The sequence below is a fragment of the Pimephales promelas genome, chromosome 5, assembly GCF_988280905.1.
Source record: "Pimephales promelas chromosome 5, fPimPro1.hap1.1, whole genome shotgun sequence".
NCBI classification, from domain to species: domain Eukaryota; kingdom Metazoa; phylum Chordata; class Actinopteri; order Cypriniformes; family Leuciscidae; genus Pimephales; species Pimephales promelas.
The window spans coordinates 37,289,623-37,314,146 of record NC_142773.1 but is presented as its reverse complement, the minus strand read 5'-3'; the positions used below and the strand labels follow the sequence as shown (position 1 = coordinate 37,314,146).

General features: G+C 36.9%; 3 protein-coding genes across 4 annotated transcripts; 1 reads left to right on the top strand and 2 right to left on the bottom strand.

Moving 5' to 3' along the window:
• Positions 1 to 1,404: 1,404 nt before the first annotated feature.
• On the bottom strand, positions 1,405 to 6,096 carry LOC120482571 (UAP56-interacting factor). Its single transcript, XM_039677045.2, has 9 exons — positions 5,900 to 6,096; positions 5,369 to 5,500; positions 4,840 to 5,045; positions 4,595 to 4,731; positions 4,290 to 4,362; positions 3,572 to 3,627; positions 3,160 to 3,234; positions 2,777 to 2,906; positions 1,405 to 2,001 (listed from the first exon to the last, which is right to left on the bottom strand). The coding sequence occupies exons 1-9, from the start codon at positions 5,970 to 5,972 to the stop codon at positions 1,900 to 1,902; spliced, it is 984 nt and encodes a 327-aa protein (XP_039532979.2). The 5' UTR covers positions 5,973 to 6,096; the 3' UTR covers positions 1,405 to 1,899.
• A 392-nt stretch (positions 6,097 to 6,488) lies between these two features.
• On the top strand, positions 6,489 to 13,800 carry cpdp (CPD photolyase). The gene is made up of 9 exons (XM_039677046.2): positions 6,489 to 7,028; positions 7,507 to 7,652; positions 9,077 to 9,259; positions 9,382 to 9,540; positions 10,556 to 10,754; positions 10,840 to 10,989; positions 11,058 to 11,179; positions 11,275 to 11,434; positions 12,602 to 13,800. The coding sequence occupies exons 1-9, from the start codon at positions 6,626 to 6,628 to the stop codon at positions 12,754 to 12,756; spliced, it is 1,677 nt and encodes a 558-aa protein (XP_039532980.2). The 5' UTR covers positions 6,489 to 6,625; the 3' UTR covers positions 12,757 to 13,800.
• Positions 13,801 to 15,536: 1,736 nt separating this feature from the next.
• nmur1b (neuromedin U receptor 1b) lies at positions 15,537 to 23,549 on the bottom strand. 2 transcript variants are annotated; one of them, XM_039675772.2, is made up of 4 exons: positions 23,422 to 23,549; positions 20,876 to 21,758; positions 17,372 to 17,617; positions 15,537 to 15,831 (listed from the first exon to the last, which is right to left on the bottom strand). In XM_039675772.2, the coding sequence occupies exons 2-4, from the start codon at positions 21,735 to 21,737 to the stop codon at positions 15,611 to 15,613; spliced, it is 1,329 nt and encodes a 442-aa protein (XP_039531706.1). In that variant the 5' UTR covers positions 21,738 to 21,758; positions 23,422 to 23,549; the 3' UTR covers positions 15,537 to 15,610. The 2 variants fall into 2 exon arrangements, with proteins under 2 accessions (XP_039531706.1, XP_088987554.1); XM_089131428.1 differs by lacking the exon at positions 15,537 to 15,831 and having other exon boundaries at positions 17,118 to 17,617; positions 23,422 to 23,548.
• Between the last annotated feature and the right edge of the window lie 975 nt (positions 23,550 to 24,524).

The window sequence follows — 24,524 nt, the reverse complement described above, 5'->3', positions numbered from 1 at the left end:
GCTCTGTCGCGTGCTGCGTGCATCCTGTCACCGTACTGCCCTGTCAATCATCTTGTCACAGTTAAAATCCTCCATTCTATCTAATTTTCTTTCCTACCGTTTCGGATAGCACGTTCATCTGCCAGTTGTGGGTCTTTCATGCTCTCCTCATGTGTTTGCAATTTGAATATAATGATGCATTTAAAACGTAATGGCTAAACGTGTCTTTACAAAAGTTCACAATGCTGCTGCAAATGCAATATAATGTGGACAGCATTGAATAAATTCATTTTCGTCAGGTTAGATACTGATAATTATTAATCACTCAAAGCTCTTTATCTAAACCTCTCTACACAACTGCGGGGACTCGCGCGTCCTCCGTATCGACTACGTGTCTGTAGTTTTTAACACTTTTTTTACTCGTGTTTGTAGTTCTAACCGAATCCTCGTCCAACGCGCAATGGGTTGTGGGCAATATCAGCCGTTAGAGTGTGCATCGATCTACACTTCGGATTCTGACCGGAAAAAGTAGACCATCCGGGTATCTTTGAAACACTCGTTTCAAGATACTACGATTTGGGACATACTAATTCTATTTGCGAATACTATTTAGGACGGATAGTATGCGAATTGGGACGCAGGGATTATCACTCACGCTACCGGTCTCGCGCAGCGCGCCGTCCTCTTACATCCCTCGCCCTCGATCGTCCTGCTCGCCACAGCCAACTAACTAAACATTTTGTTTGTTTGTTTCATTTTGTCTAGTGTGGTCACATGACCAAATGTTCACTTCCTTGCACATTTTGAAGATATGTCTTCCTCAGACTACTACAAAAAGTAGTATAAACAGATAAAAGTATCATATTTTGTACATATATTCTTTAAAGGGTCTACTGATATATTTTGAGAATTATACTCCTGCATATAAATGTTGCCCGTAAGACGTGTAAATTTGTTAACGTTCACAATTGTGACCAGTAGTATAACACAGTACTTCAATTGAAAACACAGGTATTGGCACTGTACGTATGCAACACTTGTGAGGGGGATTAATTATCTCGGGAAAGGAGAAGTGCTCACTAACACAGATTTGTGAACAATATTTGAGTAATAGGCCTTTTGTGCAAATAGAAAAAGTCTTAGATCTCCGAGTTCAGCTCAAAAATGGGGTCAAAAACAAAAGTGTTGCATTTATAATTTTGTTCAGTGTAGTTATCAGTATCCCAGAAACTTTCAATATGTTGGACCTTCTAGACATACATATACGTATATCATTATCGTGCAAACATACCCTTAATTTCAAACACGGAAATGAATTTAATGCATAATGTACATAAAATTATTGTTCATTTTAGAATTGTCAATTACAAAGAATGCATTTAACAGTGTTTATATTCGTCATCTGCTAACAGATCAAAAATGAGGCATTTGTTACACGTTTTTTATTTGAAATATTATAAAACATCTTAAAACAGTCTTTTTTTGCTCTACAAAAAGAACGTGTTCTGCTTCATACAACCTCTTTAATAAAAACAAAGTCTATACAGAAACGTTAAAATTATTTGAGCTGCAACAGAATTATGTTTTTAAAAAAACAGGACGCCATCAAATATCAAGGGCAGTTCAGGAGACGACACAACTTAACTGAAATTCAAGGACAGTTATGCTTGCTTTAGACAACAGCAGATTTTTTTTTTTTTTTTAAGAAAAATAAAACAAAAACATAACTTTCCCAAAAAACAAAACAAAAACACTGTATCCACTTTCTGACGAAGTCTCTTTCATCAGCGTTTTTTCGTGCGAGTTCATGAACAGTGTTAGTTCAGCTCTGGTCCTTGTTTGCCTGTTCTGTCCTGAAGGACTGTCGTTCAGTGAGATCAGGAATAGAGACACACGTGAGCAGCGTCTCCGAGTTCAGCTCTAGGCCACAGTGACGAATCGACCCCCTTTGCTGCTCTGCTCCGCTGCCGCCACACGCTGGTCCTTCAGAATGCGAAACCGTTCGTTGAGGGTCATTGCGGTCTGATAAAGGAAAAGCAGAACAAATCAAGGTGAACATCGGGTTTACCAGAATTGATCTTGACATAACGGGATGTAAATGCGTTTTAAGGTGCTGTTTGGGAACGGACTGCCTTTTCTCCAAATAGGAAGGCAAAACACAGATTAAAGTTCAGGATTTAGTGAAATAATTCAGGTTATAATCAGATTTCTTAAGTGGATTTAAATGATTTGAACTAGAGAACCGGATCAGTCTTATTCATCAATGAATAATTCAGATCTGTTTTGTGGATTAGTTCAACAAAACTATAGAGATTAAAAAAATAAATAGAAAGTTTGACAAATAAGTTGTTTCCAACCAAAGTTACGAATAACTGTAACATAGCATAAAACGCTTACAAAAAAGCATCGTTTTCATCCAATTCATCCGTAAGACTTCAAATAGTAGCCGATCTTAATCAAATCAATTGAAGCAATAGTAAAAGTTTGGAAGACCGCAGTTTCACGTGGAGCATTTGGAGATTTTTAGAGATTATAGACTCAATGAACAACATTTCAAAACTAAATCATAAAGGCCGGTCTCGTATAGACGCCCGTCTCAAATACAAGGTGAAACGCAATAAACAGTCATGTTATCTGGTCAATAAATTCCTGTTGTTTGGGAACGCAATAAAGTGAGGCAATCATTTCTGTTTCAGTGAACAATCAATTGTAAATTAACTGACTGAACTACGCAAAAATAGGCATTACAACATTGTTTCAGTGACTCAACGATAAATGTAATAGTGATTTGTCCCACCTGCTTTCCAACACTGTTGATATCAAACTGCAGGGCGACACCTTTGGGAGGTTTCCTCTCTGGCTCTTCTTTAGGTGGAGGTGACGAGCTTGTTGACGTCACGGGGTGCAGCGACCAGGACTGAGCAGGTCTGTAATGGGGGAAAAGAAAGAATACATTAGTTATGCGCTTCAAAACTCCTCAAAGCGTTCACAACATGCCAAAAAGAGCCTTAAACAGGTCAAACTAAAAATGACAAAACTAATGGATGTGGTTTTGAAACATGTGGAAAAGAAAATAGACAGCTTTAGGGGTATCCTTTCAAATACAAAAACACATCTGAATGACAAGCGGTGGATGCGTTATGAAATTGTGCATCTGAGTGGAATAAAATGTAATCGTACTCAGGCTGTGTTCTAGCTGTGGGGTTTTCTATCGACACTGTGAGGATGCCACTGTTGTTTGTAGGAGTGCGCCACCTGGTGGAAAAGGGGGAGAAATCAGTAAGGGATTTTTGAACAAAGTAACTTTTGCTCAGCTGCATTTATTTGAGCAGAAAAAAAACCTAATATTGTTAAATATTACAATTGTACATAACTGTTTTCCATTTTAATTTAATTTTAATTAAAAGTGTAATTTATTCCTGTGATGGCAAAGCTGAATTTTCAGCATCATTCAGTGTCACATGACACCCTCAGAAATCATTCTAACATGATAACTGGACCCAATAGAATAAGTTTAACAACTAAAGCAATATCACTGAAAATTGATTGCGTAGAGAGAAAAAAAGGATACCTTGAAGAATTGTTAACTTACGAGCGAGTTCTCTGTGTGGGTGGAGCAGATTGTGTCTTCTGAACTTGTGCATGAACCTATTTTGAGAAGAAAAAAAAAAACCTTGTATGAGACAGCCAGGGAATCAAACCAGTACACTCCCATTGTATTGGTCTTGAGTTTTAATTCTGAATTAAATTGACTATTTTACCTACATTTATATATGAGCATCAAATAAGTAATGCCAACAACAACTTACAATTCTGAACTAACGATTGGATTTTGATACAGTGAGTTTATTCAGTGAAGGATTTGTCAGACTGACTTGAAATGATAGATAGTTTAAGATAGTTTAATGTGCGTCTGCGATTCAATTAATACACAAACTCTAAGGACCAGTTTCTAATTTAAACATGTTTCAGTGAAATGTGAGTGTGACCCGGTCACAAGAGCCAATGTATAACAAATACACTTAAACTGACAGGTGCAAAGAAAATGAGTTGATATCATTTTGTGAACTCATTTGTGTAAATGCATAAACGTATAGCAACCATATCATTGAGCACTTGTCCTTAAACATGTTAAGCCTGAATGCAAACTGTTACACATTTAAGTGAAAAAAAGGCTCTTTAAAATTTGAAGGTCACATGATCAGAAACCATTCATTCAGCTTTTTGCCAGAAGGACGCATTAGTGACAACAAATGATAAGGTTAACCGCTTCTGTGCTGCTCTGAGCCTGAAGATAATTTGCTTCTTACTTTAAGTCCTCTTCTGAAGAGGAAAGTGGCCTGTCGTGCTTCTCTCTGTGTTTGCTGGGCAGATGGAGCATTCCTGTAGAAAGCAGATGATCAACAGAAGACAGACATTTACACATCACTGAGGCAACTTGGAGAGAAAAAATAAGTCCATGAATGAAGGAATTATGTCATTCAACTCTTCCCACAACTAGTCCCACCATGAAAAGTAAAGCTTGGTAAGAATAAGAATTATATCACATTATGCAAGCATTGTGGATTTTGTTCATTTGAAATTCTTAGTAATGTGAAAAAAATAAAATAATCACCATTTTCTGCGAAGCTGAAAGGGTCTGTGAGGAACTGGGCCATGAGTTTTCTGGGAGTCCATCTGTCTGTTTGGTCTCCTCTGAAACGGCAGCTGTCGCCGTTGGGTGTCACGCCGCTGGACAAATGGCTGAGACCTCTGAGACAAGTGAAAACAAGAACATTCTTTCACATGCATGACATCAAAATCACCTTTTAAGCCCAAAGTTCCCATAATCACCCTTCAGTGCAAGATCAATTTCCACACCTGGTTAAAAGCTGCGTTGTTGTGCATGGGCCGGTTCTGAGCTGGTCTGTTCTGAGCAGGTCGGTTGAGTGGACTGATCCCTTTAAAAAGAGCAGCATTTTTTCGGGCTGCTAAACCAGTGATGACCCCCTGCCCACGACGCCTGGCCACCGCGGGCGGAAGCTTGCGGTTTTGACCGAAACGTTTGTTCACAACACCTCCAACAACTGGTAAAAACAAAAGTTGCAAATGCTCAATCAGATTCGGCAGAATTGATTTGCATACTATAAATCACTGAAGTAAAAAATGTATTGTTATATCGTGACTGTTGGTCAAATTGTAATCCTAAAACATGCCTTCAGAAAAACATCAACTTTTTAAAAAGAGGGAGATATTTTGGAATCTTGATTCCTTAACTGGAAGATTTCAATAAAAGGTACATTTCTGACTTCTTTTCTAGCAATTGCGAGAATTGTATATTCCATGGCAGAAACAAGCTTCCCTAAAATTATACAATCAGATGGGCTCTATAATAAATCAAGTTTCTGACCTCTTTTAGATGGCACTCCAGGTCTTGATAGAGTTTTCTTCCCCTGGGTGAAGCGGCCCTTCACAGGGAGTCTGTGCTTTGCCTTCTGGAACTGGATTTGTTTTTGTTTCTTATTTAGCCTGATAATATCATCTGTGGAGTAAGAATGCAATAAATCTGAGCGAAACAATCTCTATAAGTCACATCATGCAAAGTGTTGCGTTCTTCAATTAAACACTAAAAAGCTGCACAGTAAGTAGCATATAACAACATTATGATACATGAGGATGAATTCAATAAAACATTAATTAAATATGTATTAGAAACACACTAATTAGCATTCAAATTATACTCGCAGTCAGGCTATGACTCTAATCGTGGTTCTGACACAAAACAATATTGACAAATGTGTAACTTAACGTTATTACATTCAGATAACAAGTGATTGCTGCTATGTTAACGCCGAATCAAGCTGTGATAAATAAAATGTACAATATTAAAATGCTAAACAAGCTAGGCTAACGTTAGTTGTATCTGTGGCATAAACGTTACCTAAAGACATGTCAACCTTATCGGGACCATCCGTACTGCCGCCGCCAAACGATTGAAAACTAGATTTGCTCATTATGCCTTTTGCTCGATGTTAGATACGATGAAACAAACCACACACTGCCTTCACGATCCAAACAGCCCAGATGAGCAAACTGAGCTTAGCAAATTAGCCAGTTTTCACTGAGCGCTGAACGCTTCTGCGCCTGCGCCAACCTAAGCGCTTAGCGATGAGGCTTTTGGGAAATGGAGTTTATTCTGGAAATACCAAAGACTTGTTTTCAAGTAGAAAACAAGTGCTTACATTTTGTGTGAAATAAAATGGAGCAATCCTTTCCACATATGACGAATACTTGTATTTTCTGTAATATATGGCAAGCACAGTACTTTATTTTCTACTATATATGTATATATAAAATAAAAATATATTTATAATTACGACATCACGTGAACGCACCAATATATAAATATTTATATAAATCTAAATATATTTCCATTTTCGTAATGCAAATGTTACCCAACGAAAAATGTGTGATTGGATTTGATTTGCAGACGCGTAAGCACCGCCCCTTGATAGTCATTGGCCAATGAGCGGTGTTACAAAACCATCTACACGTGGAGGAAGGTTGCAGGGCAGGCTACAGAAATTGACGTTTGTTGCATTTGTTTGGTTTTTCTGTTCGGTTCTAACGTTATTTTCGTAACGCATCGTCCTCCGCATGCAAATATATGTGTAGTTTGTTTTCTACGTGCTTATCCATCAGATACAGCAGAAGAGAGCTGCTTCTCCGAGCCATCAGCGACCCAAACACAACTCCACAACATTACATCAGCAGCATGTCTGCAAACAAGCGCAGCCTGAAGCGTCAGAGAGAGTCCGCGAGCGCCGGTGGGAAACAGCCGAAGTCCGCGGGAGAGAAAGGGACAGAGTCCGGGGGGAAACAACCGAAGCCCGTGGGAGAGAGAGGGAGAGAGCCCGGCTGGCTGCTGCAGGAAGTGTCTGAGCTCCGCAGAGCCGCGCAGGGGTGCGAGTTCAACAAAAAGCGCCTCCGCTACCTATCAAACACCCAGAAAATCAAACAAGGCTCCGATGGGGTCCTCTACTGGATGTCTCGCGATCAAAGAGTCCAAGGTAAAATACACTGAGAAAGAGAAAGTTGCTCAGCACAATTCAGTTACACAACCGTTCAAAAGATACCAGTCTAATGTTTTTGAGCATTTATTTGAGCAAAATACAGTAAAACAGTAATGTGAAATATTTTTACATTCTAAAAGAACAGTTTCATGTTTTAATATCTAATTTATTCCTGTGACGTCACCGCTGAATTTTCAGCATCATTACTCCAGTCTTCAGTGTCACATGATTCTTCAGAATTCAATCTTCTAATATTATAATTTGCACAAGAAACATTAATTATTGTCTATTTTGTGCTGCTTGATATTTTTCTGGAAACCATGATTTTATTGACGTTAATTTATAATAGAAATATATATTGTATAACATGATCAAAGTCTTTACCGTAACGTTTGATCAGTTTATTGCATCTTTGATGAAAAAAAAAAAGTATTAATTTCTTTCTGAATGTACACTTCTGCTGTTTGTGTTGCAGATAACTGGGCACTGATCTATGCTCAGCAGCTGGCCTTGGCTGAGAAACTTCCTCTGCACATCTGCTTCTGCTTGGTACCTCGATTTTTGGATGCAGCTTACAGACAGTATGCCTTTATGCTAAAAGGACTGCAAGAAGTGGCAAAGGTACACATATTGCATCATCATGACCTAGGGTCTACTCACACCAGGAAAGTCTGCTAGTTCACTCACTTTGGTCTGGACCAAATAAAATTTTTTTTGTTTTTTTATTTTATTTTTTTTGTTTGGTGTGGTTCCCTTTCACACTGGCATTTTTTTCAAGTAAACCAAAACCATGTGTGTGTTAAGGTCATCCTAGTCTCAGCCTCAGACGTCACGCCCACGGAACGTTGGCTAAACGTCTGATGCATATGGTACACTTAACTGGAAACACTTCAGGAATGTCGAAGTCGTCATCTGATTGGTTGAATTTTATCGGATTTCCGGGGGGCGTCAGTGTCGCGTTTATTTTCGGTCCGCCGGGAAACAAAGCGCAGAAGTGTGATTGCGGAAGAAAAACTGTTGAGTTTATGAGTGACAATGAGCATTAATCAAGATCAGCTAAACGTAGTTGTATGTCCCCTCCTATCGATTATGGAAGATCAAGTGAAGTACTTAATTGCGAAGGGGATATCAGCCGCGTTTGTGGGCAAACATGAAACAACAGACGCTGACATCGCAGCTGGCCGATTCAGTATTCATATATGCGCACACTGGATTATAAGGTGCATAAGATACTGCAGAGTCAAACGTTTGACTGCGAGTATTCAATGTGCGGCGGCTCGCTGACAGCTAACGTTACAGCTGGCTGTTTTGAATGAGACGAGCCGGTTACTGTGAACGGGGAGCGCTTTATGAACATAACTGTGACGCACAAGCAGCGCCGGGTACAGTGTGTCTGAGTGAGCGCTCGTGAGCACGTGATCTACACACATAACCTGATTTATACGAGGTTGAACTGGCCGTGTGACAAAGCGGGCATAAGATGGACATGAGCGCGAGTTTGTGGCTGAATTTAATAACGCGGACCGTTGTTAACGAGCGCCTCCGGTGACTGCTGCTGAGTCTGACTGACTTGTTGCACGCCGGTCTGATGTTGTGGGGACATTTCCACGCCCCGAAACGTGACGCTGAATGAAACGAACTGTAATTGGTTGTTTGACATGTCGGTCAAACGGCCTTATGGGCGGGCCTTGGCCAAAGAAAGCTGCTATGAATTCCAGACCTTCAGCCGTCAGTCTGAAGGTCTGGCTACGCGAGACTAAGGTCATCCATTCATTGGACATAAATTCGAACCGGACCTCTTCAGCTGAGTCTCGGTACGGTTGTTTGGTCTGCACCCGAGTATGCCCAAAAGATCCTCACCAAGGAGGGAAACAAACTTGTTCATTTCAATCAAACTAAACAAGAAAGGTTTTAATACACCCTAAATTAGAGACATCGATTAGATCTGGCATGATGGGACTGGCCGGTGTTTCTGCTTGGGACGCACACCTAGGTAGTAGGGAGATTTAATGTGTGGTATTTTAATGTTATGTCTCTTGTTACAGGAATGCAAAAGCCTGGATATTCAGTTCCATCTGCTGTCAGGGGAACCTGGGCAAAATCTGCCAACCTTTGTTAAAAACTGGAACTTTGGAGCTGTTGTCACTGACTTTAACCCTCTCAGGATCCCCCTCCAGTGGATTGAGACTGTTAAGAAACACCTTCCGTCCGACATCGCCTTCATTCAGGTGTGCCATTCATCTTTACCTTTATTGTCTTGTGCACTTGTGATTGTGTCATCATCACTACTACTGTAATGCTAATTTCTCCCAGTACGCACTGAATTGAAAGCATGCTACTTTAAATCCAGGTTGATGCACATAATGTGGTGCCGTGCTGGCAAGCATCTGAGAAGCTGGAATATGGAGCCAGGACAATACGGGGCAAAATCACTAAACTTCTCCCAGAATTCCTCACAGAGATTCCGCTTGTGGACACGCATCCACACGCCGCTTCTCAAACAGCAAAGGTTTGATGAAGAATTGTATAGTAGTTGTAGCAGAGATGGGATTTTTCCATATTTATATGAATTTCTGTATTTTCTGACATGAAAAATCTGAGGAAAAAATAGCTATGTTTTCAAATGCGTGAATAAAAATGTGTATTTAATAAATATGAAATACATGTAATAGTAATACTAATTCTTTTTATTTAGTACTCATTTTTTATTTTAAAATCTTTTTATAATTTAAATAATAATGCCAATAATTTATAATGATAATACACATTGTTAACTGGTGTTACTGATTATTATTATTATAATTATTAGTGCAATTATTATTAATAATTATTATTTCAATAACAACAATAATAATTTATAATTTTTATATAATATATAATTATTCATAATTATTTTGGAATATTTTAATTTTTAATTATATACTAAAATAGTGTTATCTGAATTTTAATATATATATATATATATATATATATATAGTAGTAATATTCTTTCATTTTTGTAATTATAATTTAAATTAATATTATTAATGGAATTATTATTAATAATTAAAACAATATATTTCTTCATTGATTTTATTTTTTAATTTAAATAATATAAATATTATTTTGAATATTAATAATAAATATTATTGTTAAATAGTATTCCTACTTATTATTATTGTTATTAATAATAATAAGAATAATAATTATTATTATTATTACAATAAATAAAATAGTGGAAAATATTCTTTTTTTTTTTTTAAATGATAATATTATTAATTAAAAATGATTAATAATCAAAACGATAACAACAACACATTGTAATCATATATATATATATATATATATTTATATATATATATATATATATTAAAGATAACAACAACAATACTATTTTTTTATATAGTGGATGTTGTATAGTCGAACTGAATGTATTTTATTGAATTGTTTGTTGCCATTGTCAAATGTACGATGTCAGAGAATCCTCCTACTACTTATCAGGGTGTTTCCCATCTTCTTCATGTCAAAATCCCTCTGTGTTTCAGCCGATAGACTGGGAGGAGGTGCTGTCGTCTCTTCAGGTGGACCGTGGCATTGGCGAGGTGGACTGGGCTCAGCCTGGCACCTCTGCTGGCATGGCCATGCTGGAGTCCTTCATTGATAAGCGCCTGCGTTTATTTGCCACCCACAGGAACAATCCCAACTTTGACGCCCTCAGCAATCTCTCCCCCTGGCTCCACACCGGTCAGTCTGTGTGTTTTTCTTTTCTTTTGTAAAAGGCTTCCAGTGTCATCTAGATGCAGTTGTTAACGATTGCTTTCTCCTGAAGGTCAGCTGTCAGCTCAGCGTGTCGTGAGGCAGGTCAAGCGAGAGAAGAACGCCAGCGAGTCCGTGGCATCTTTTACAGAGGAACTGGTGGTGCGCAGGGAGCTCGCAGACAACTTCTGCTTCTACAACCACAACTACGATGATATTTCAGGTGAGTGCTGCTCCGTCACACAGATATCAAGATCGTCTTGGCCTTTGTTTAAAGACTTCTCTGCACAGGTGCGTACGATTGGGCCAAGAAGACTTTGCAGGAGCACTCTAAGGACACCAGACAGTACCTTTACACAAAACAGCAGCTGGAGAACGGCAAGACCCACGATCAGCTGTGGAACGCCGCTCAGGTAACTAAACAACTGCTTACTGTTTTAATTTTTTTTTTGGTTGTCTTATCATTGTTGTAATGGCAAAACCAGTGAATGTTGCTGGTCTGTTGTAGCGTCAGCTGGTGTCAGAAGGGAAGATGCATGGGTTCCTGCGCATGTACTGGGCAAAGAAGATCCTGGAATGGACTGCGTCCCCTGAAGAAGCCCTCTCTATCGCTATATATCTGAATGACCGTTTATCTTTAGACGGCTGCGATCCCAATGGATACGTGGGTAAGAGACATAATGATGTTTTGTTTGCTCAGGCTGCATTAAATATTGTCTGTACAATACATTTTTAAGTCATTTTTAATGCTAAGAATATGGAAAAAGTACCCTACTGTTCAAAGGTTTGGGGTCAGTTTTTATTAGCAAGGGCACATTTAATTAATCAAAACCGACAGGAAAGACTTTTATAATGTCACAAAAAATTTCTATTTCAAATAAATGCTGTTTTTTTATTATTATTTTCTATACATCAAATAATCCTTAAAACAAGTATCACAGTTTCCACTTAAATATTAAGCAGCACAACTGTTTTCAACATTAATAATATTAATAAATGTTTCTTGAGCAGGAAATCATTACATCAGAGTGATTTCTGAAGGATCATGTGACAATGACACTGATAATAAAATATGTTTTTAAATATATGAATAAAAATAATAGTATTGCCGTTTTTACTGTATTTTTAATTAAATAAATGCAGCTTTGATAACGAGCTCTCCAAAACATTAAAGGAGCTGTATGCAAGAAATTTATTTCAATTAATCATAAATTTTCCCTGATATGTCACTAGACATTAAGAAATCGTGTTCATTTCAAATACTTATATCACTGACAACAGTAGTCCGGCCAGGATATTGTCATTTAAAAAGTGAAGTTGCAGCCCTCAACTGGTGTTGATGTTGTCATGTTGTGTTTTGTTTTGATGCGTCACCCTCCACAGATCTACCAATCACGGTGGCGGTAGTGTTGCGGCACTGGGGTTGCCAGCTCTTCTCTAGTCACCACAGCTGCAGATACAAACGTGTCAGAATCGGATAAAAAAAAAATGTCTAACATTTGCGAAACCCCAAAAAAACCTCGATATAAGTCCGAAATACTTTGTGACAAAGTCTGAAATAAATAATTAACAGAAAAAAACTCAATATGTAGGACTTGTCACATACCATTGGAAGCCTCTTGTAGCAGCCTACGTTCCTGCAGCATATCTGGCAACCTCGAGTCAAAGGGGAAGGGGGGATGCACCCTAATTTGAAAGTGATTGCAGTACCAGTTTTGGCCACAATCTTGCATACAGCTCCTTTAACCTCAAATTTTTTATCGGTGTGATTAGTTTTTCCAAAATGTCTTCGTATGTAATTCTATGAACTAATTGTTGTTTAATATTCTTCACAGGATGCATGTGGTCCATCTGTGGCATCCATGACCAGGGCTGGGCAGAGAGGCCCATTTTTGGGAAAATTCGCTTTATGAACTATGCTGGCTGCAAGAGGAAGTTTGATGTGGCGCAGTTCGAGAGGAAGTATGCTGCTATAAAGGCATCCGTGTAATTTAATTCTAGTCAAAATTCTGCTTTAAAGTTCAGTTTGTACTTGGTTTTTCTGGCTGACATTTTGTCTCTTGTGAGGTGAAGTTTATTAATAAGATGTTTACATGTACTTCTGATCAGTGGACCTACAACTGTGGCTTAATGTGCTGGAGGGTGATGCATCGTAGACTTCAGAATGCAGTGTTTAGACATTTTACTATCGGTTTTCTGCCTTTTTATGTGTAGGGGTGGAAGAATAGTTCCACCAAAAAAAAAAAAAACATTATTTTTTTCTTACAAATATTTCTCATATTGTGCTACAATACTGTGCCTTTTAAGCTCGCATTGAGCATCTAAAACAGTGGTTATCAACACACAACTCCCTAGGGGGCCTCAGCGCACTTCCAAGAGGGCCACAGGATTTCATTCATTTAGATTAAAATAATCTCACTTAAAAAAAATAAATAAAAAAAAAAATGATTTTTTTTATACTTTTTTTTTTAAAACAACAAAATCCCAAAAGAGCAATTTCTTTAAATCGACAGCAATTTCTTTAAATCGACATACGTTTTAACTATAAAGATGCTCCACAATCTGAATGAAAAATATGTTTTGTTGTCATCTCATTATCTTGCATTTTAGGCTGAAATGAAGGTATTTGCAATAAGATTATAGGTATTTTAAATGGAAAAATTATTCTTGCAATAAATCCATTCAGATTTTTTCTTTCGAATTACAATCTGTATGCAATGTCAGACAGATATTTCATAGCATGTTATAAAAATGAAGAAAAAAAATGTCAAAAAGGAAACTCCATGTAAACAATATAAACATTTTAATACGATATAATAGATAAATGAGTGACAATGACAGCTTTTCAATGATTTTTAATGGAGCATGCCGTTAAAATGCTATTTCTGGTATTTCTTTTATACATATTTATGTTAACACTTTACAAAAGGTCTCATCTGTTAACATTAGTTAATGCATTAACTAACATGTCATGAACTAACAATGAGTAATACATTCTTATAGCATTTATTAACATTTGCTACGGTTTTTATTATAATAAATGCAGTAAAATTAAAGATATTTAGTTCACAACATTAACCGTTACCAGATACAACTTTCGATCTTAGTAATGTTAATAAATGCTATGGAAGTATTGTTCATTGTAGTTAACAAATGAAACCTTATTGTAAAGTGTCACCCATATTCTTAGAAAGTGTTTCAACATAAAGTTAAACTGAAATGAATAGAAACAAGTATTTATGGGAATAAATAAAAATAAACCTGTAGGTTGCCATGTTGGAATACAAGTACATTTATATTTATTGAATAAAAAGGCAATTACATTGAAAATAATATGAAAAAGCATGTACAAAAAGGGAACTCAACAACAGCCTATGAAATCAACTATAATGACACATGATCCAAAGTATTTTGTACTTGCCCTCTAGCTTCCCTGAAAAATATTATTTACCATGCAATTGAGAAAGTCTCTGGGGACTATAATCAATGAAATATAAGCACTTTTTATCATCTTAGATTTGACAGCTGATGTATTGGGCTCTGTAGAAGCATATAGATAATGATCGTAAAGTAAACAGGCGAAGGTTTCAGTATTCACCCTTGAGTAAAGACACGTTTACCTCATGCACATACAACAGTTCTCTGTACAGAGTCAGACATTTGCGAATCACAATATATCAATATAAATGAATAGCTCATTTTTAGAAATCGTTCATTTATAGAATATATTTTGAATATTTCACATTCACTATGATTACATTCACAGAACAGAAGTTATAAGAAATATAAACATATAGAATAAAAAACTGGCTAATATAACCTCATCACATCACCACAGTGTTGCAAAATATACCGTCATCATTACATTCCAAAGTCCAAAATAATGTAAAGTAGTTACTGGAATCATTCAAGATTTACAATTGCTGTCCATACTCTTACTCTGCGTTATATGCAACTGAATTTTACAAGACATGGTTTATAATTTTACAAGGATGCATTCAAAAATGACATTTATAGTGTTACTTACAAAATATTTCTATTTCCAATATATATATATATATAAAGTTCTGCATGGCTCGGGCTTCTTAACTCGGCTTGCAATCAAATCATCTCTATAGGGAACAGCTGATTGGTTCCTGACCTGCTGTATCCGTAGCCAATGAGTGCAGCACGCTTTCGGGAACCCTCCTTCCCAAGCTCCACCTGTATTGATCTGCTATAGGTCTTTTATGAACGCTATATTGTACAGCAGCGTGTCGTGTATTTATGTATTGGCATGAGCCCAGTACTTATATCAACATTGTCATATCCATTACCATGCCAAACACTCAGAGAGTTGCCATGACGGAAGTGCAGTTGTTTTGAACCTTGTATTTTTCAAAGAATCCTTGAAAAAATATGAAAAAATCTTTTTTTTATGAATGTGGTGTCATCTACCAACTTTATATCTATATAGAAACTCTGATATAATTTAAAATTCTGTCATTTTAGGGCTGTGAAACGATTAATCACGATTAATCGCATCCAAATTAAAAGTTTGTGTTTACATAATATATGTGTGTAGTGTGCATAATTATTTTGTTTTATATAAATACACACAAATGCATGTACATATTTTTTAAAAATGTGTTATTATTATATCAAATATTTATGTATAATATAAATTTTGAATAAATATGTATAAAGTATATACATGCAAATATTTCTTAAATATATACATACATGTGTGTGTATTTATACAAAATAATTATACACACTACATACAAACTTTTATTTTGGAAGGGATTAATCGCGATTAATTGTTCCACAGCCCCATTTATAGCCTACAGTTCCAATCCTTTAATTTAGTCAGTGAGTATAGCTCCACAATGTTCCTGAGTGAAAGCCGAGCACATTTGCCTGGAGCCAGCAGTCGTTTTATTGGAAGTCAGAGTATCTGTGTTTTTCAGTGGGAAATGGGCAATCTCACTCCGCTCCACTCGTATACGTGGTTGCAGTCCGGGTTTCAGTGTTTGTGCTGTTGCCTGGTGACACGCAAAACTCGATGCGTTGGCTTCTTTTGGAACTATTTTCATTGACGGAGAAGAAATATACGCACTAACTGACCAATTTCTTTTAAAGTTATATTTTGTTGGCTTCTATTAGACAGGACAGTAGGAGGAGAGACAGGAAACATTGAGAAAGGAAGAGGACGGTGAGCCAAGACTCGAACTCAGATCAGTCTCGAGAGACAGCTGCATCTGTATGAAGACCGCCCAGAAAACTACACTGACTACTTTCTTTACCAATTTCGTGTGAAAAACTGAAAGTTACTTGATATAAATAACTTTTTTACACGAAAGCAGATTATATTTGATGACGTCAAAAAGTGAGTTTACATACACAATAAAACGCGGATAACATTCAAAAATCTGCTTCTTTAAAAAAAATTAGCAATGCAGAGAAGATATGTTATGAGATTAAAAATGTTTTGTAATCTAGTTTTTCACAAAAAAAACGGGTCAGAAAGATTTTGTTGTTGACTAACAATGAGTGATATATTCTTATAGCATTTATTAACATTAGTTAATAGATGCTACTGTTTTTACAATGATGCATTAAATTGATCAAAAGTCAGTAGGCTACAGGAATAATGTTAGAAAAATATTTCTATTTCTAATAAATTCTGATCTTTTGTGCGTTATATTTACCAAAGAATCCCGAAAAAAAGGTTTCCACAATAAATATAAAGCATCTAAGAATCTGTTAAATCTTATTGTTTTTACTGTATTTTTGATCAAACTATAATGCAGCCTAGATGAACATAAGACACAATCTTTGAACGATATACGCTGATTTCACACAGCCGCCATTTTGAAATCGAAAGCGATGCTCCGGTGGGAAGAACCCCGGAAGTACAGATAGACAACAATGCCTTGGACTACCAAGCTGAAGCTGATGCTGTGATATGGCTATAGTTCATTCCTGCTTCTTTTTTACAATCTGAATTATATATATGAGTTCAGATGCAAAAGCCTCTAAATGCCATTTGAAATTTTCTTCTTTAATGATGATTTTTATCAAACTTGTATATTTAAGTTCAGTAATTTCACTTAAATAACAATTAATAGGTAATTATCATTGCCATTTAAGTGAAATCACTGAACTTAAATATACAAGCTTGATAAAAATGATCATTCTAGAAGAAAATTTCAAATGGCACTTAGAGGCTTTTGCATCTGAACTCTTCATATATAAAAAAAATTTGCGACTATGATAAAAAGTGACACTTCCGGTTTTCTTCCTACCAGAGCGATTTCAAAATGGCGGCTGCGTGAAATCAGGATAGTGGATAGTGTACTTGACTTTTCATGCCATCAGGTTATTAGCCATAGTCAATAAGCAATTTTGGGTGTAAATGCGTTCGCTAATGTTATTGCTGCTTTATGTTTTTTATTACATAAAACTGTATAGTCTGAATACTTGACAGCGCAACTGATTGAACTGAATCCCCTGTAATTTCTAGAGAGTCTGTGGCAGGCCACGAGGGTTGAATTTGACAGAAAAGGAGACAGAATTGGAGGCAGAAAAAGAGGTAGAAACAACACTACGTAATGTGACCTTACTTATTGAGAGCTGACGATGGTCTTTTTGACACACCACCTCACGGAACATTTCTCTGAAGCGTGAAGACATGAGGTTATAGAGGATGGGATTGACCACTGAACTCAAGTAGAAGAAGACACCAGAAAGTAGATGCACATACTCAAAGACATGGTGGTTCTCTGCAGTCCAGTCATTAATGTAGCTCCACATGACACGATCAATGTGAAAAGGAGCCCAGCAGATTCCAAACACAATCACCAATGCACCTGTGAGATATTAAAACAGAAGAAGCATTAAGTATTGAATTATTATTATATTACATTACATTGCATCATATTATATTGTGGCTCTCAAACGTTTGTGGATCATGTTAGTTAATGCGATGAACTTTACCTGCGTGGAAAAAAAGTCAAATTTACTTCATTTTTCTTTCTTAAGTAAATTTCAAATTTTCACATTATGGAATTAAGTACAATCTACCTAACTGAGTTGAGTTAAGTTAAATTAACACAGAAAATAAGTCACTTTAACTTGACCAGTTAAAGTTTCATTTTAGTTGTAATTCTATTCCACATTTTACTCTAAAAATATAACAGTGTGCATTAAGCATGCTCTTATAGTGTATGTTTATTTTGAACATCTATAATATAGATATTGTGTAGAATATAGACAACATATCTTTTAGAAGTAATGTGTATCTGAACACAGAGACGTCAATAATTGGTACAATAATGGTAACTTTCGTGGGATCATTTTTGAATATGAATGTCATTTTGAACTAAAAAAAAACAGCTGGAAAACTGTAAAAAATGCAATGTTATTAATTATTCATGCCCCAGTGCATGATGGGAAAACCAGTATCAGAAGGTTAAGGTTTTACAAATTAAATGTTTTAATTTGATGAAAATACTTCTACTTTTACAAGCTTCAATTGAGTACTAATGTAGAATTGACTTGGTTTGCTTTTATTTTTGCCTGAACTTCAGTAGATATTACATGTTTTATTTTCTGTAGTATTTACTTCACCACAGAATCATTTTAATCAGTGTGTGTGAACTTGAGGAGAACTGACTTCATACATTCACTAAAAATCACCAAAACAGTTAATACGGGAATAACGTTAGTTCTGAGAAAATTTCTAGCATCAATTGTTTGCTCACTATTGTCATCTATAATGCAATGACATTCACACATTTTAGGTGTCCAGATACACTTATAATGTACTTATATTGTAAATCTATAAAACTAACTGTTACTCTTGGCTCAGTATTTGTGTTAATGAATAGATCTGGAGTATTTTATTTGTATCTTAGTATCAAAGTATATGTTGACATTTTTTGAAGATGGCCACAGAGTAAGTGCTGACCAGCTATTACAATAAGCCAGATGTACACTGACACTGTTCCTAAATCAGATCCCCTCTGTATTTACAATAACATGACAAGAGGCTGATAAAGCACAGAAGAGTATTTTCTAAGGACAAATTATTCTCAACAAAGGTCCATGAAAAAACCCTACACACAGGACAAGAATGTGCCATGACTATAAGAGCAGGATTTGACTGTTTCTTTCTTTAAAAAAATAAAATAAAATATTTAGAAAAGAATACTTGAGTTTTTCAGTTTGAATAATGTACTCTGGAACTTTCTTATTAACAATCTTTCACTGCCAACACTGATGAATTGTGTGATTTGTAAACCCTGGGTTAACATTCTTTATACAATACCAATAACATCTTGTGAAATGTGTTATAATATTGTTTTACTTCCTAAAAAAACTTGGCTACTTTTTTAGGAAAGTAATGTCACGTTACTTTTGTGTTACCTTTTCTTACGCAGAAGTTCACTATACTTATTGAACAAAAATTGAACAAATGTGATGTTTAACTAGTCGTTTTTGCATATTGGTATTGTTGTGTTGGATCATTGAAGGTCAGTCGCAAAGACATTGGGTATAAAGTGAGATTAAATACATAAAGTAGCCTATATTTCTGTGTTATGTAGGTTTCAGATTTGCGTAATATTCTGACATTGACAGAACTCAATAACCATCATATTTACACAACACCTCTGCATCTTATGTATGATTTCTCTCAACATGTGGACAGAAGAGTTTTCAGTCAATAAATGGGAAAACAAAGTTGCATTACTTATTTGAAAAAGATGTTTTGTTGTAAATTTAATTTTGTTAAAGTTACGGGTTACTTTAGTTACTTGGGAAAGTAATCTGATTACCCCATTACTTGTAATGAGTTACCCTAAACACTGAATAGCATTGACTGGACAAGTATGTATAAACCTGCAAAATAAATTTACTTTAAATATTTTAAAGGCAAAAATGTGCTATGTAAATAGATCAGAAGCAATCACCTGAAAAGATTTTCTTATTTATTTACGTCAAACATTGCATGATGCGTCTTGACACGCTACTAGTACCGCCACAAATAGTAGCTAACGTTACCCGGTCGTCATAGTGACGCCTTTCGTTCCTCGTTGCCCTATCAAGCTCTCGCTGGATGCTCTCTTCGGCAACCAAACAAAGAAGTCTGCACCTCCTCGTTTGACCACGGCGTTTTCTTCCGAGATGCCATGATAATAGTAGTAAGTTTAGTAACTATCCCTGGGCAAACTATTTAAAAATGGCGAGGTTATTCTGGGTACTCCATCTGGCGCGTCTAATGATGACGCAGTGAATGGAGACGATTCTCTCTGACCAATCAGCAGTCGGTATTGTTTTCACTTGAAATTTTAGTATCGCCTTACAGTGCGTTCTATTATTCATCCGTCTCGGAGATCCGAATCGGACGACAGACGTCGCCTAGCAACACGCCCCCTTCCCTCGGATGTCTCCTCTCGGACGTTGGACAACCGTGAGGACACCGAGCAAGAATTCCGTTTCGGAAATCAAGATGGCTGCGCCCTGTGACTTGTAAGAATGAATTTTCATTGTTTTTGAACCGCTTTGGTATTTTAAATGACGATTATAATAGGCTACCTCGTATTACTGCCTCCCCTGTAGGTATGGGAATCGGTTGTTGTGAGTGCAATTACTCGTTGCTTGCTAGCATTGCTTACTGAAGATTAACATGAAAAACATTAAATTAAGTGAACATTTTAAAGTTCAAATGGCTGAGTTTTAATAAGGTGTAGTCATAATATATATATTTTTTTAATGTAAGTGCCTGGTACTCGGCCAGTGCTACCATTATAACAGCTTTCCGGGTGGCGTCCATTTTTTTCTCCGACTCGGACACGCAAAACATAATAGAACGCTTGAAGTGTGGACGTGACGTCAAATCCGAGGTCCGAGTCGGTTGGTTGGGCATAATAGAACGCACCATTGGCTCGCTCAGAACCTCACCGGTGGTGATACAAAAAAAAGTACCCGAAAGCAGGTACAGGTAAAACTTTTACACAGTGGAAAACCAAACAAAGGCGAGCCGAGCCGAGTCGAGCTGGTACTGTGTAGTGGAAAGCGCCACAACAGATACCAACAGCAGAGATAAGCGCTGGAACGGGACTCACAGAGCATTTTTGTGACTTGCCGATGACGTGCCCTCTGATTCACCCCGTCCTGATTGAGCCCAATCTTAGAATCGAAACACTCCCTTTCCCGATGCAGCTGCAGGCCGATCAGCACATACAGCACACTGATGGTCAGCATTGGCAGTACGAAGAACAGCAGCGCTGTCACTTGCACCAGCAAGTTGTAGATCCATCTATCATGCACCACGGTACACACCCCCGAATCTGGGAAAGTGAGTCCAAAACGGGGCCTTAACGTCTCCACGCCATGCAGACTGGTATTGGGCAAGGCACACATCAGAGAGACGGCCCATAACACGAGGATAACGCGCTTGGCATGAGCATGCGTGGCCGTGTGTTTGGCTTGCAGGGGATGCACCACTGCTCTGTAGCGCTCGGCACTCAAAGCAGTCACGTTGAGCACAGAGGCAAAGCAGACCGTCTCAAACAGGCAGGTTTTGAAGTAGCAGCCAGCCACTCCAAACAGAAAAGGATAGTTGCTCCAGAGCTCGTAAAGCTCCAGAGGGAGGCCGAGCAACAGCACGAGGAGGTCAGAAATGGCCAAGCTGAACAGGTAGTAGTTTGTCGTTGTGCGCATAACACGGTGACGGGCGATGACAATACACGTCAGACCGTTGCCCAGCACGCCGACTAGGAAGATGAGCAAGTAGGTGACACACATAGGCAGGAAGAAGGGTGAACGGCAAGGGCCGAGGTACTTCTCCAGGTAAGCGCCGAGGCTCAGACAGAGGTCTGACTGGTTCTCGGTTCTGTTTTGACATTCTTCCTCTTTGGCGGAGCACCATGATGCATTCACAGCCGCGTAGAGGGAGTCTGGAGAGGAGCAGTTGAACTGGATCATTGGTTAACAGGAGAAAATCACCTGGAGAGGTTACAACAAAGACAGGGTTAACCTCTTAACCTCCCATTTTTTAACCTTCTTCATGATATATAATCTTTAATGTCAAAATGAATCTAAAAAACTTATTCAACATGCTCACTTCAATGGATATCATTACTTAAGCAACAAAAAAAAAATCATTATAATTTAACCATACTTATGAAGCACTGCACTAAGAATGTAGAAAAAAAGGTAATAAACGTCGATAAATAAACGTTTGATACCTTTTGTTTTTGGGGATACCGCTGAGCTATTTAAATTATTGATTTGTTCATTGGAAACGGCTGAAAGTCCATCAATTTTGCCAATAAGCCTGATTTGCAATTTTTGATTACAACTATACATAACACTCTCATTGTTTATATATTTATTATTATTAATATTCCATTTCCTATCCTCCTTTAAAAGTCTACCATTTGATTGGGAGGTAGTCAATTTATGTGAACATATAATACATTGGAAATTGATAGACGTTCTTGTGTGTCTTTGACCGTTGTTCCACAGCATGTTCGCCACAGCTGTGCCATTGTGTCGACCACTCTGACTGTATATTCTGAACAGTAACAACTATGTCTCTTGTGTACTTTTCATTTAAAAGAACAGTAAACAGACCCAAACAAAACTGAATAAACACATTAATTCATGGTATGAGATGTTTAATCTGTGGGGCTTCTGGAGATTTAATTTCCATAGTTCAGTTACTGTTCTTACGCACTTTTAGTTTGTTCAGGAGTGGCTGCTTATAGATTGAAATAAACTCTGGAAAAGCATGTTTGTTTTTCTGGTTATCACTGTAATTATTAAGACAGCCTGTCTAAGAGGTTTTCAGGACCACAGCAAGTTAAGGTAAAAGGCTGAAAAACCTTTAAAGTTAACCTTTCCCTCCTTTGTTTTAAGTTTGCATAATTTTACATTATTTGATATTTTGCTTCTTAGAAAACATGTCACTTTCAACTATGTTGTAGGAGTACAGCTAGTGCAGAGCAGAACACAAAGATAGAGTATTACTATAAAAACAGATGCATACACACGACAATTATTAAACATAACAGTATTTGTAATACCGTAGAATAACCAATGATAAGTCATTAGAAAAAGTGTTTGAATAATATGATAAAATAATGATAAATAAAAATAATAAGAGACTCCCCTAAGCAGGAATCCATTTGTATTTATGCTATAAATTGATTGGTAATACATGAGCCTAGATGAATACTTTTGGTGGCAGATTGTTATTGTTATCACATCTATAATTAATTAATCTAATAAGAATTACAGTAGTTGACACGTATTGTAAATACATCGCAACTGTCTAAACACTGTAAACATCGATCAATAAAATAGGATTAATGAACAAATAAAATGAGCAGATACACAACAGCAACTTATATTTCATGTTAATCAATATTTGTAATTTGTACAACAAAAAGCTGCTTACAATAATAAACAACTGCAGTCTGAAGCAGAATTAATTCTAAGTAAAATTAATAACATTTCTATTTACAATGAGAATCTTTTGAGAATGTCTGCTTTAGCTTTATGTATTTTATAGAAAAACTGCACTCTTATTTTTTGCAACAACAAACAATGTCTAGAAATTACATGTCATTCTTAGATAGACCAGATGAAAGAAAAGCAAACATACCCGAGCAAAATCTTGTTGAAAGTGTTTCTCAGAGGAGTATTCCTAAAGGACTGGTATGCTACTCATGACTGTCCTGCCTCTCAGTTCCTCCTTCTCCAGCAGATGTGGTGGTGTGGAGCAATCTGACTGTAAAGCAATGAAGAGAAATGCTACACTCACTCACTCTAACTCTCTCCACACCATCCCCTCATACTTATAGTGTGAGATAGATGACCTTTAAAGTACCATCAAAGTCTTTTCTATATGCACTTTAACTTGATCTGTCAGTGTGTAATATTTCACCGTTAATGCAATCGCACTACATAGTTGTTCACCGGCAAGAACAATAGTCTACATTAAAGGGATAGTTCACCCAAAAATGAAAATAAGCCCATGATTTACTCACCCTTAAGCCATAGGTGTATATGACATTCTACTTTCAGACAAATGCAATCGGAGTTATATTAAAAAAATTCCTGGCTCTTCCAAGCTTTATAAAGGCAGTGAATGGCTGGATGGAAGTGCATCCATCCATAATAAAAGTGCTCCATACGACTCTGAGGGGTTAATAAAGACCTTCTGAAGTGAAGCGATGTGTTTGTGTAAGAAAAATATCCATATTTTTATCGTCAAAAATAACTAGCAGCCATACGCATCAATTCATGGAGAAAGAGTAACCCTTGACCTGATGCACAACGTTACGACGAATGCGGAAGCGCAGAGGAAAGAGCAAAACAAAACACCATTCATGAATCAGTCTATTCATGAATCATTCATGAAGTCTAAAATGAGAATTTAAAAAGAGAAATGTCAGAGGAGCTTGAGTTTGTTGCCCAGCCCTGTATGTTTGAACTACGAGAGGTGTCAAAGCTTACGCTACTTCTACGTCATTCATCGTCAAGTCACTCTTTTGGCGTAAGTCGACTCGCGTAGGCCGTAATTTTTTTATGGATAGATGCACTTTGATGAACTTCTAAACAGAAACCGCCCATTATAAAAGCTTGGAAAAGCCAGGAAATTTTAACCAATTGTATTTGTCTGAAAGAAGAATGTCATTAACACATAGGATGGATTGAGGGTGAGTAAATCATGGGCTATTTTTCATTTTTGGGTGAACTATACCT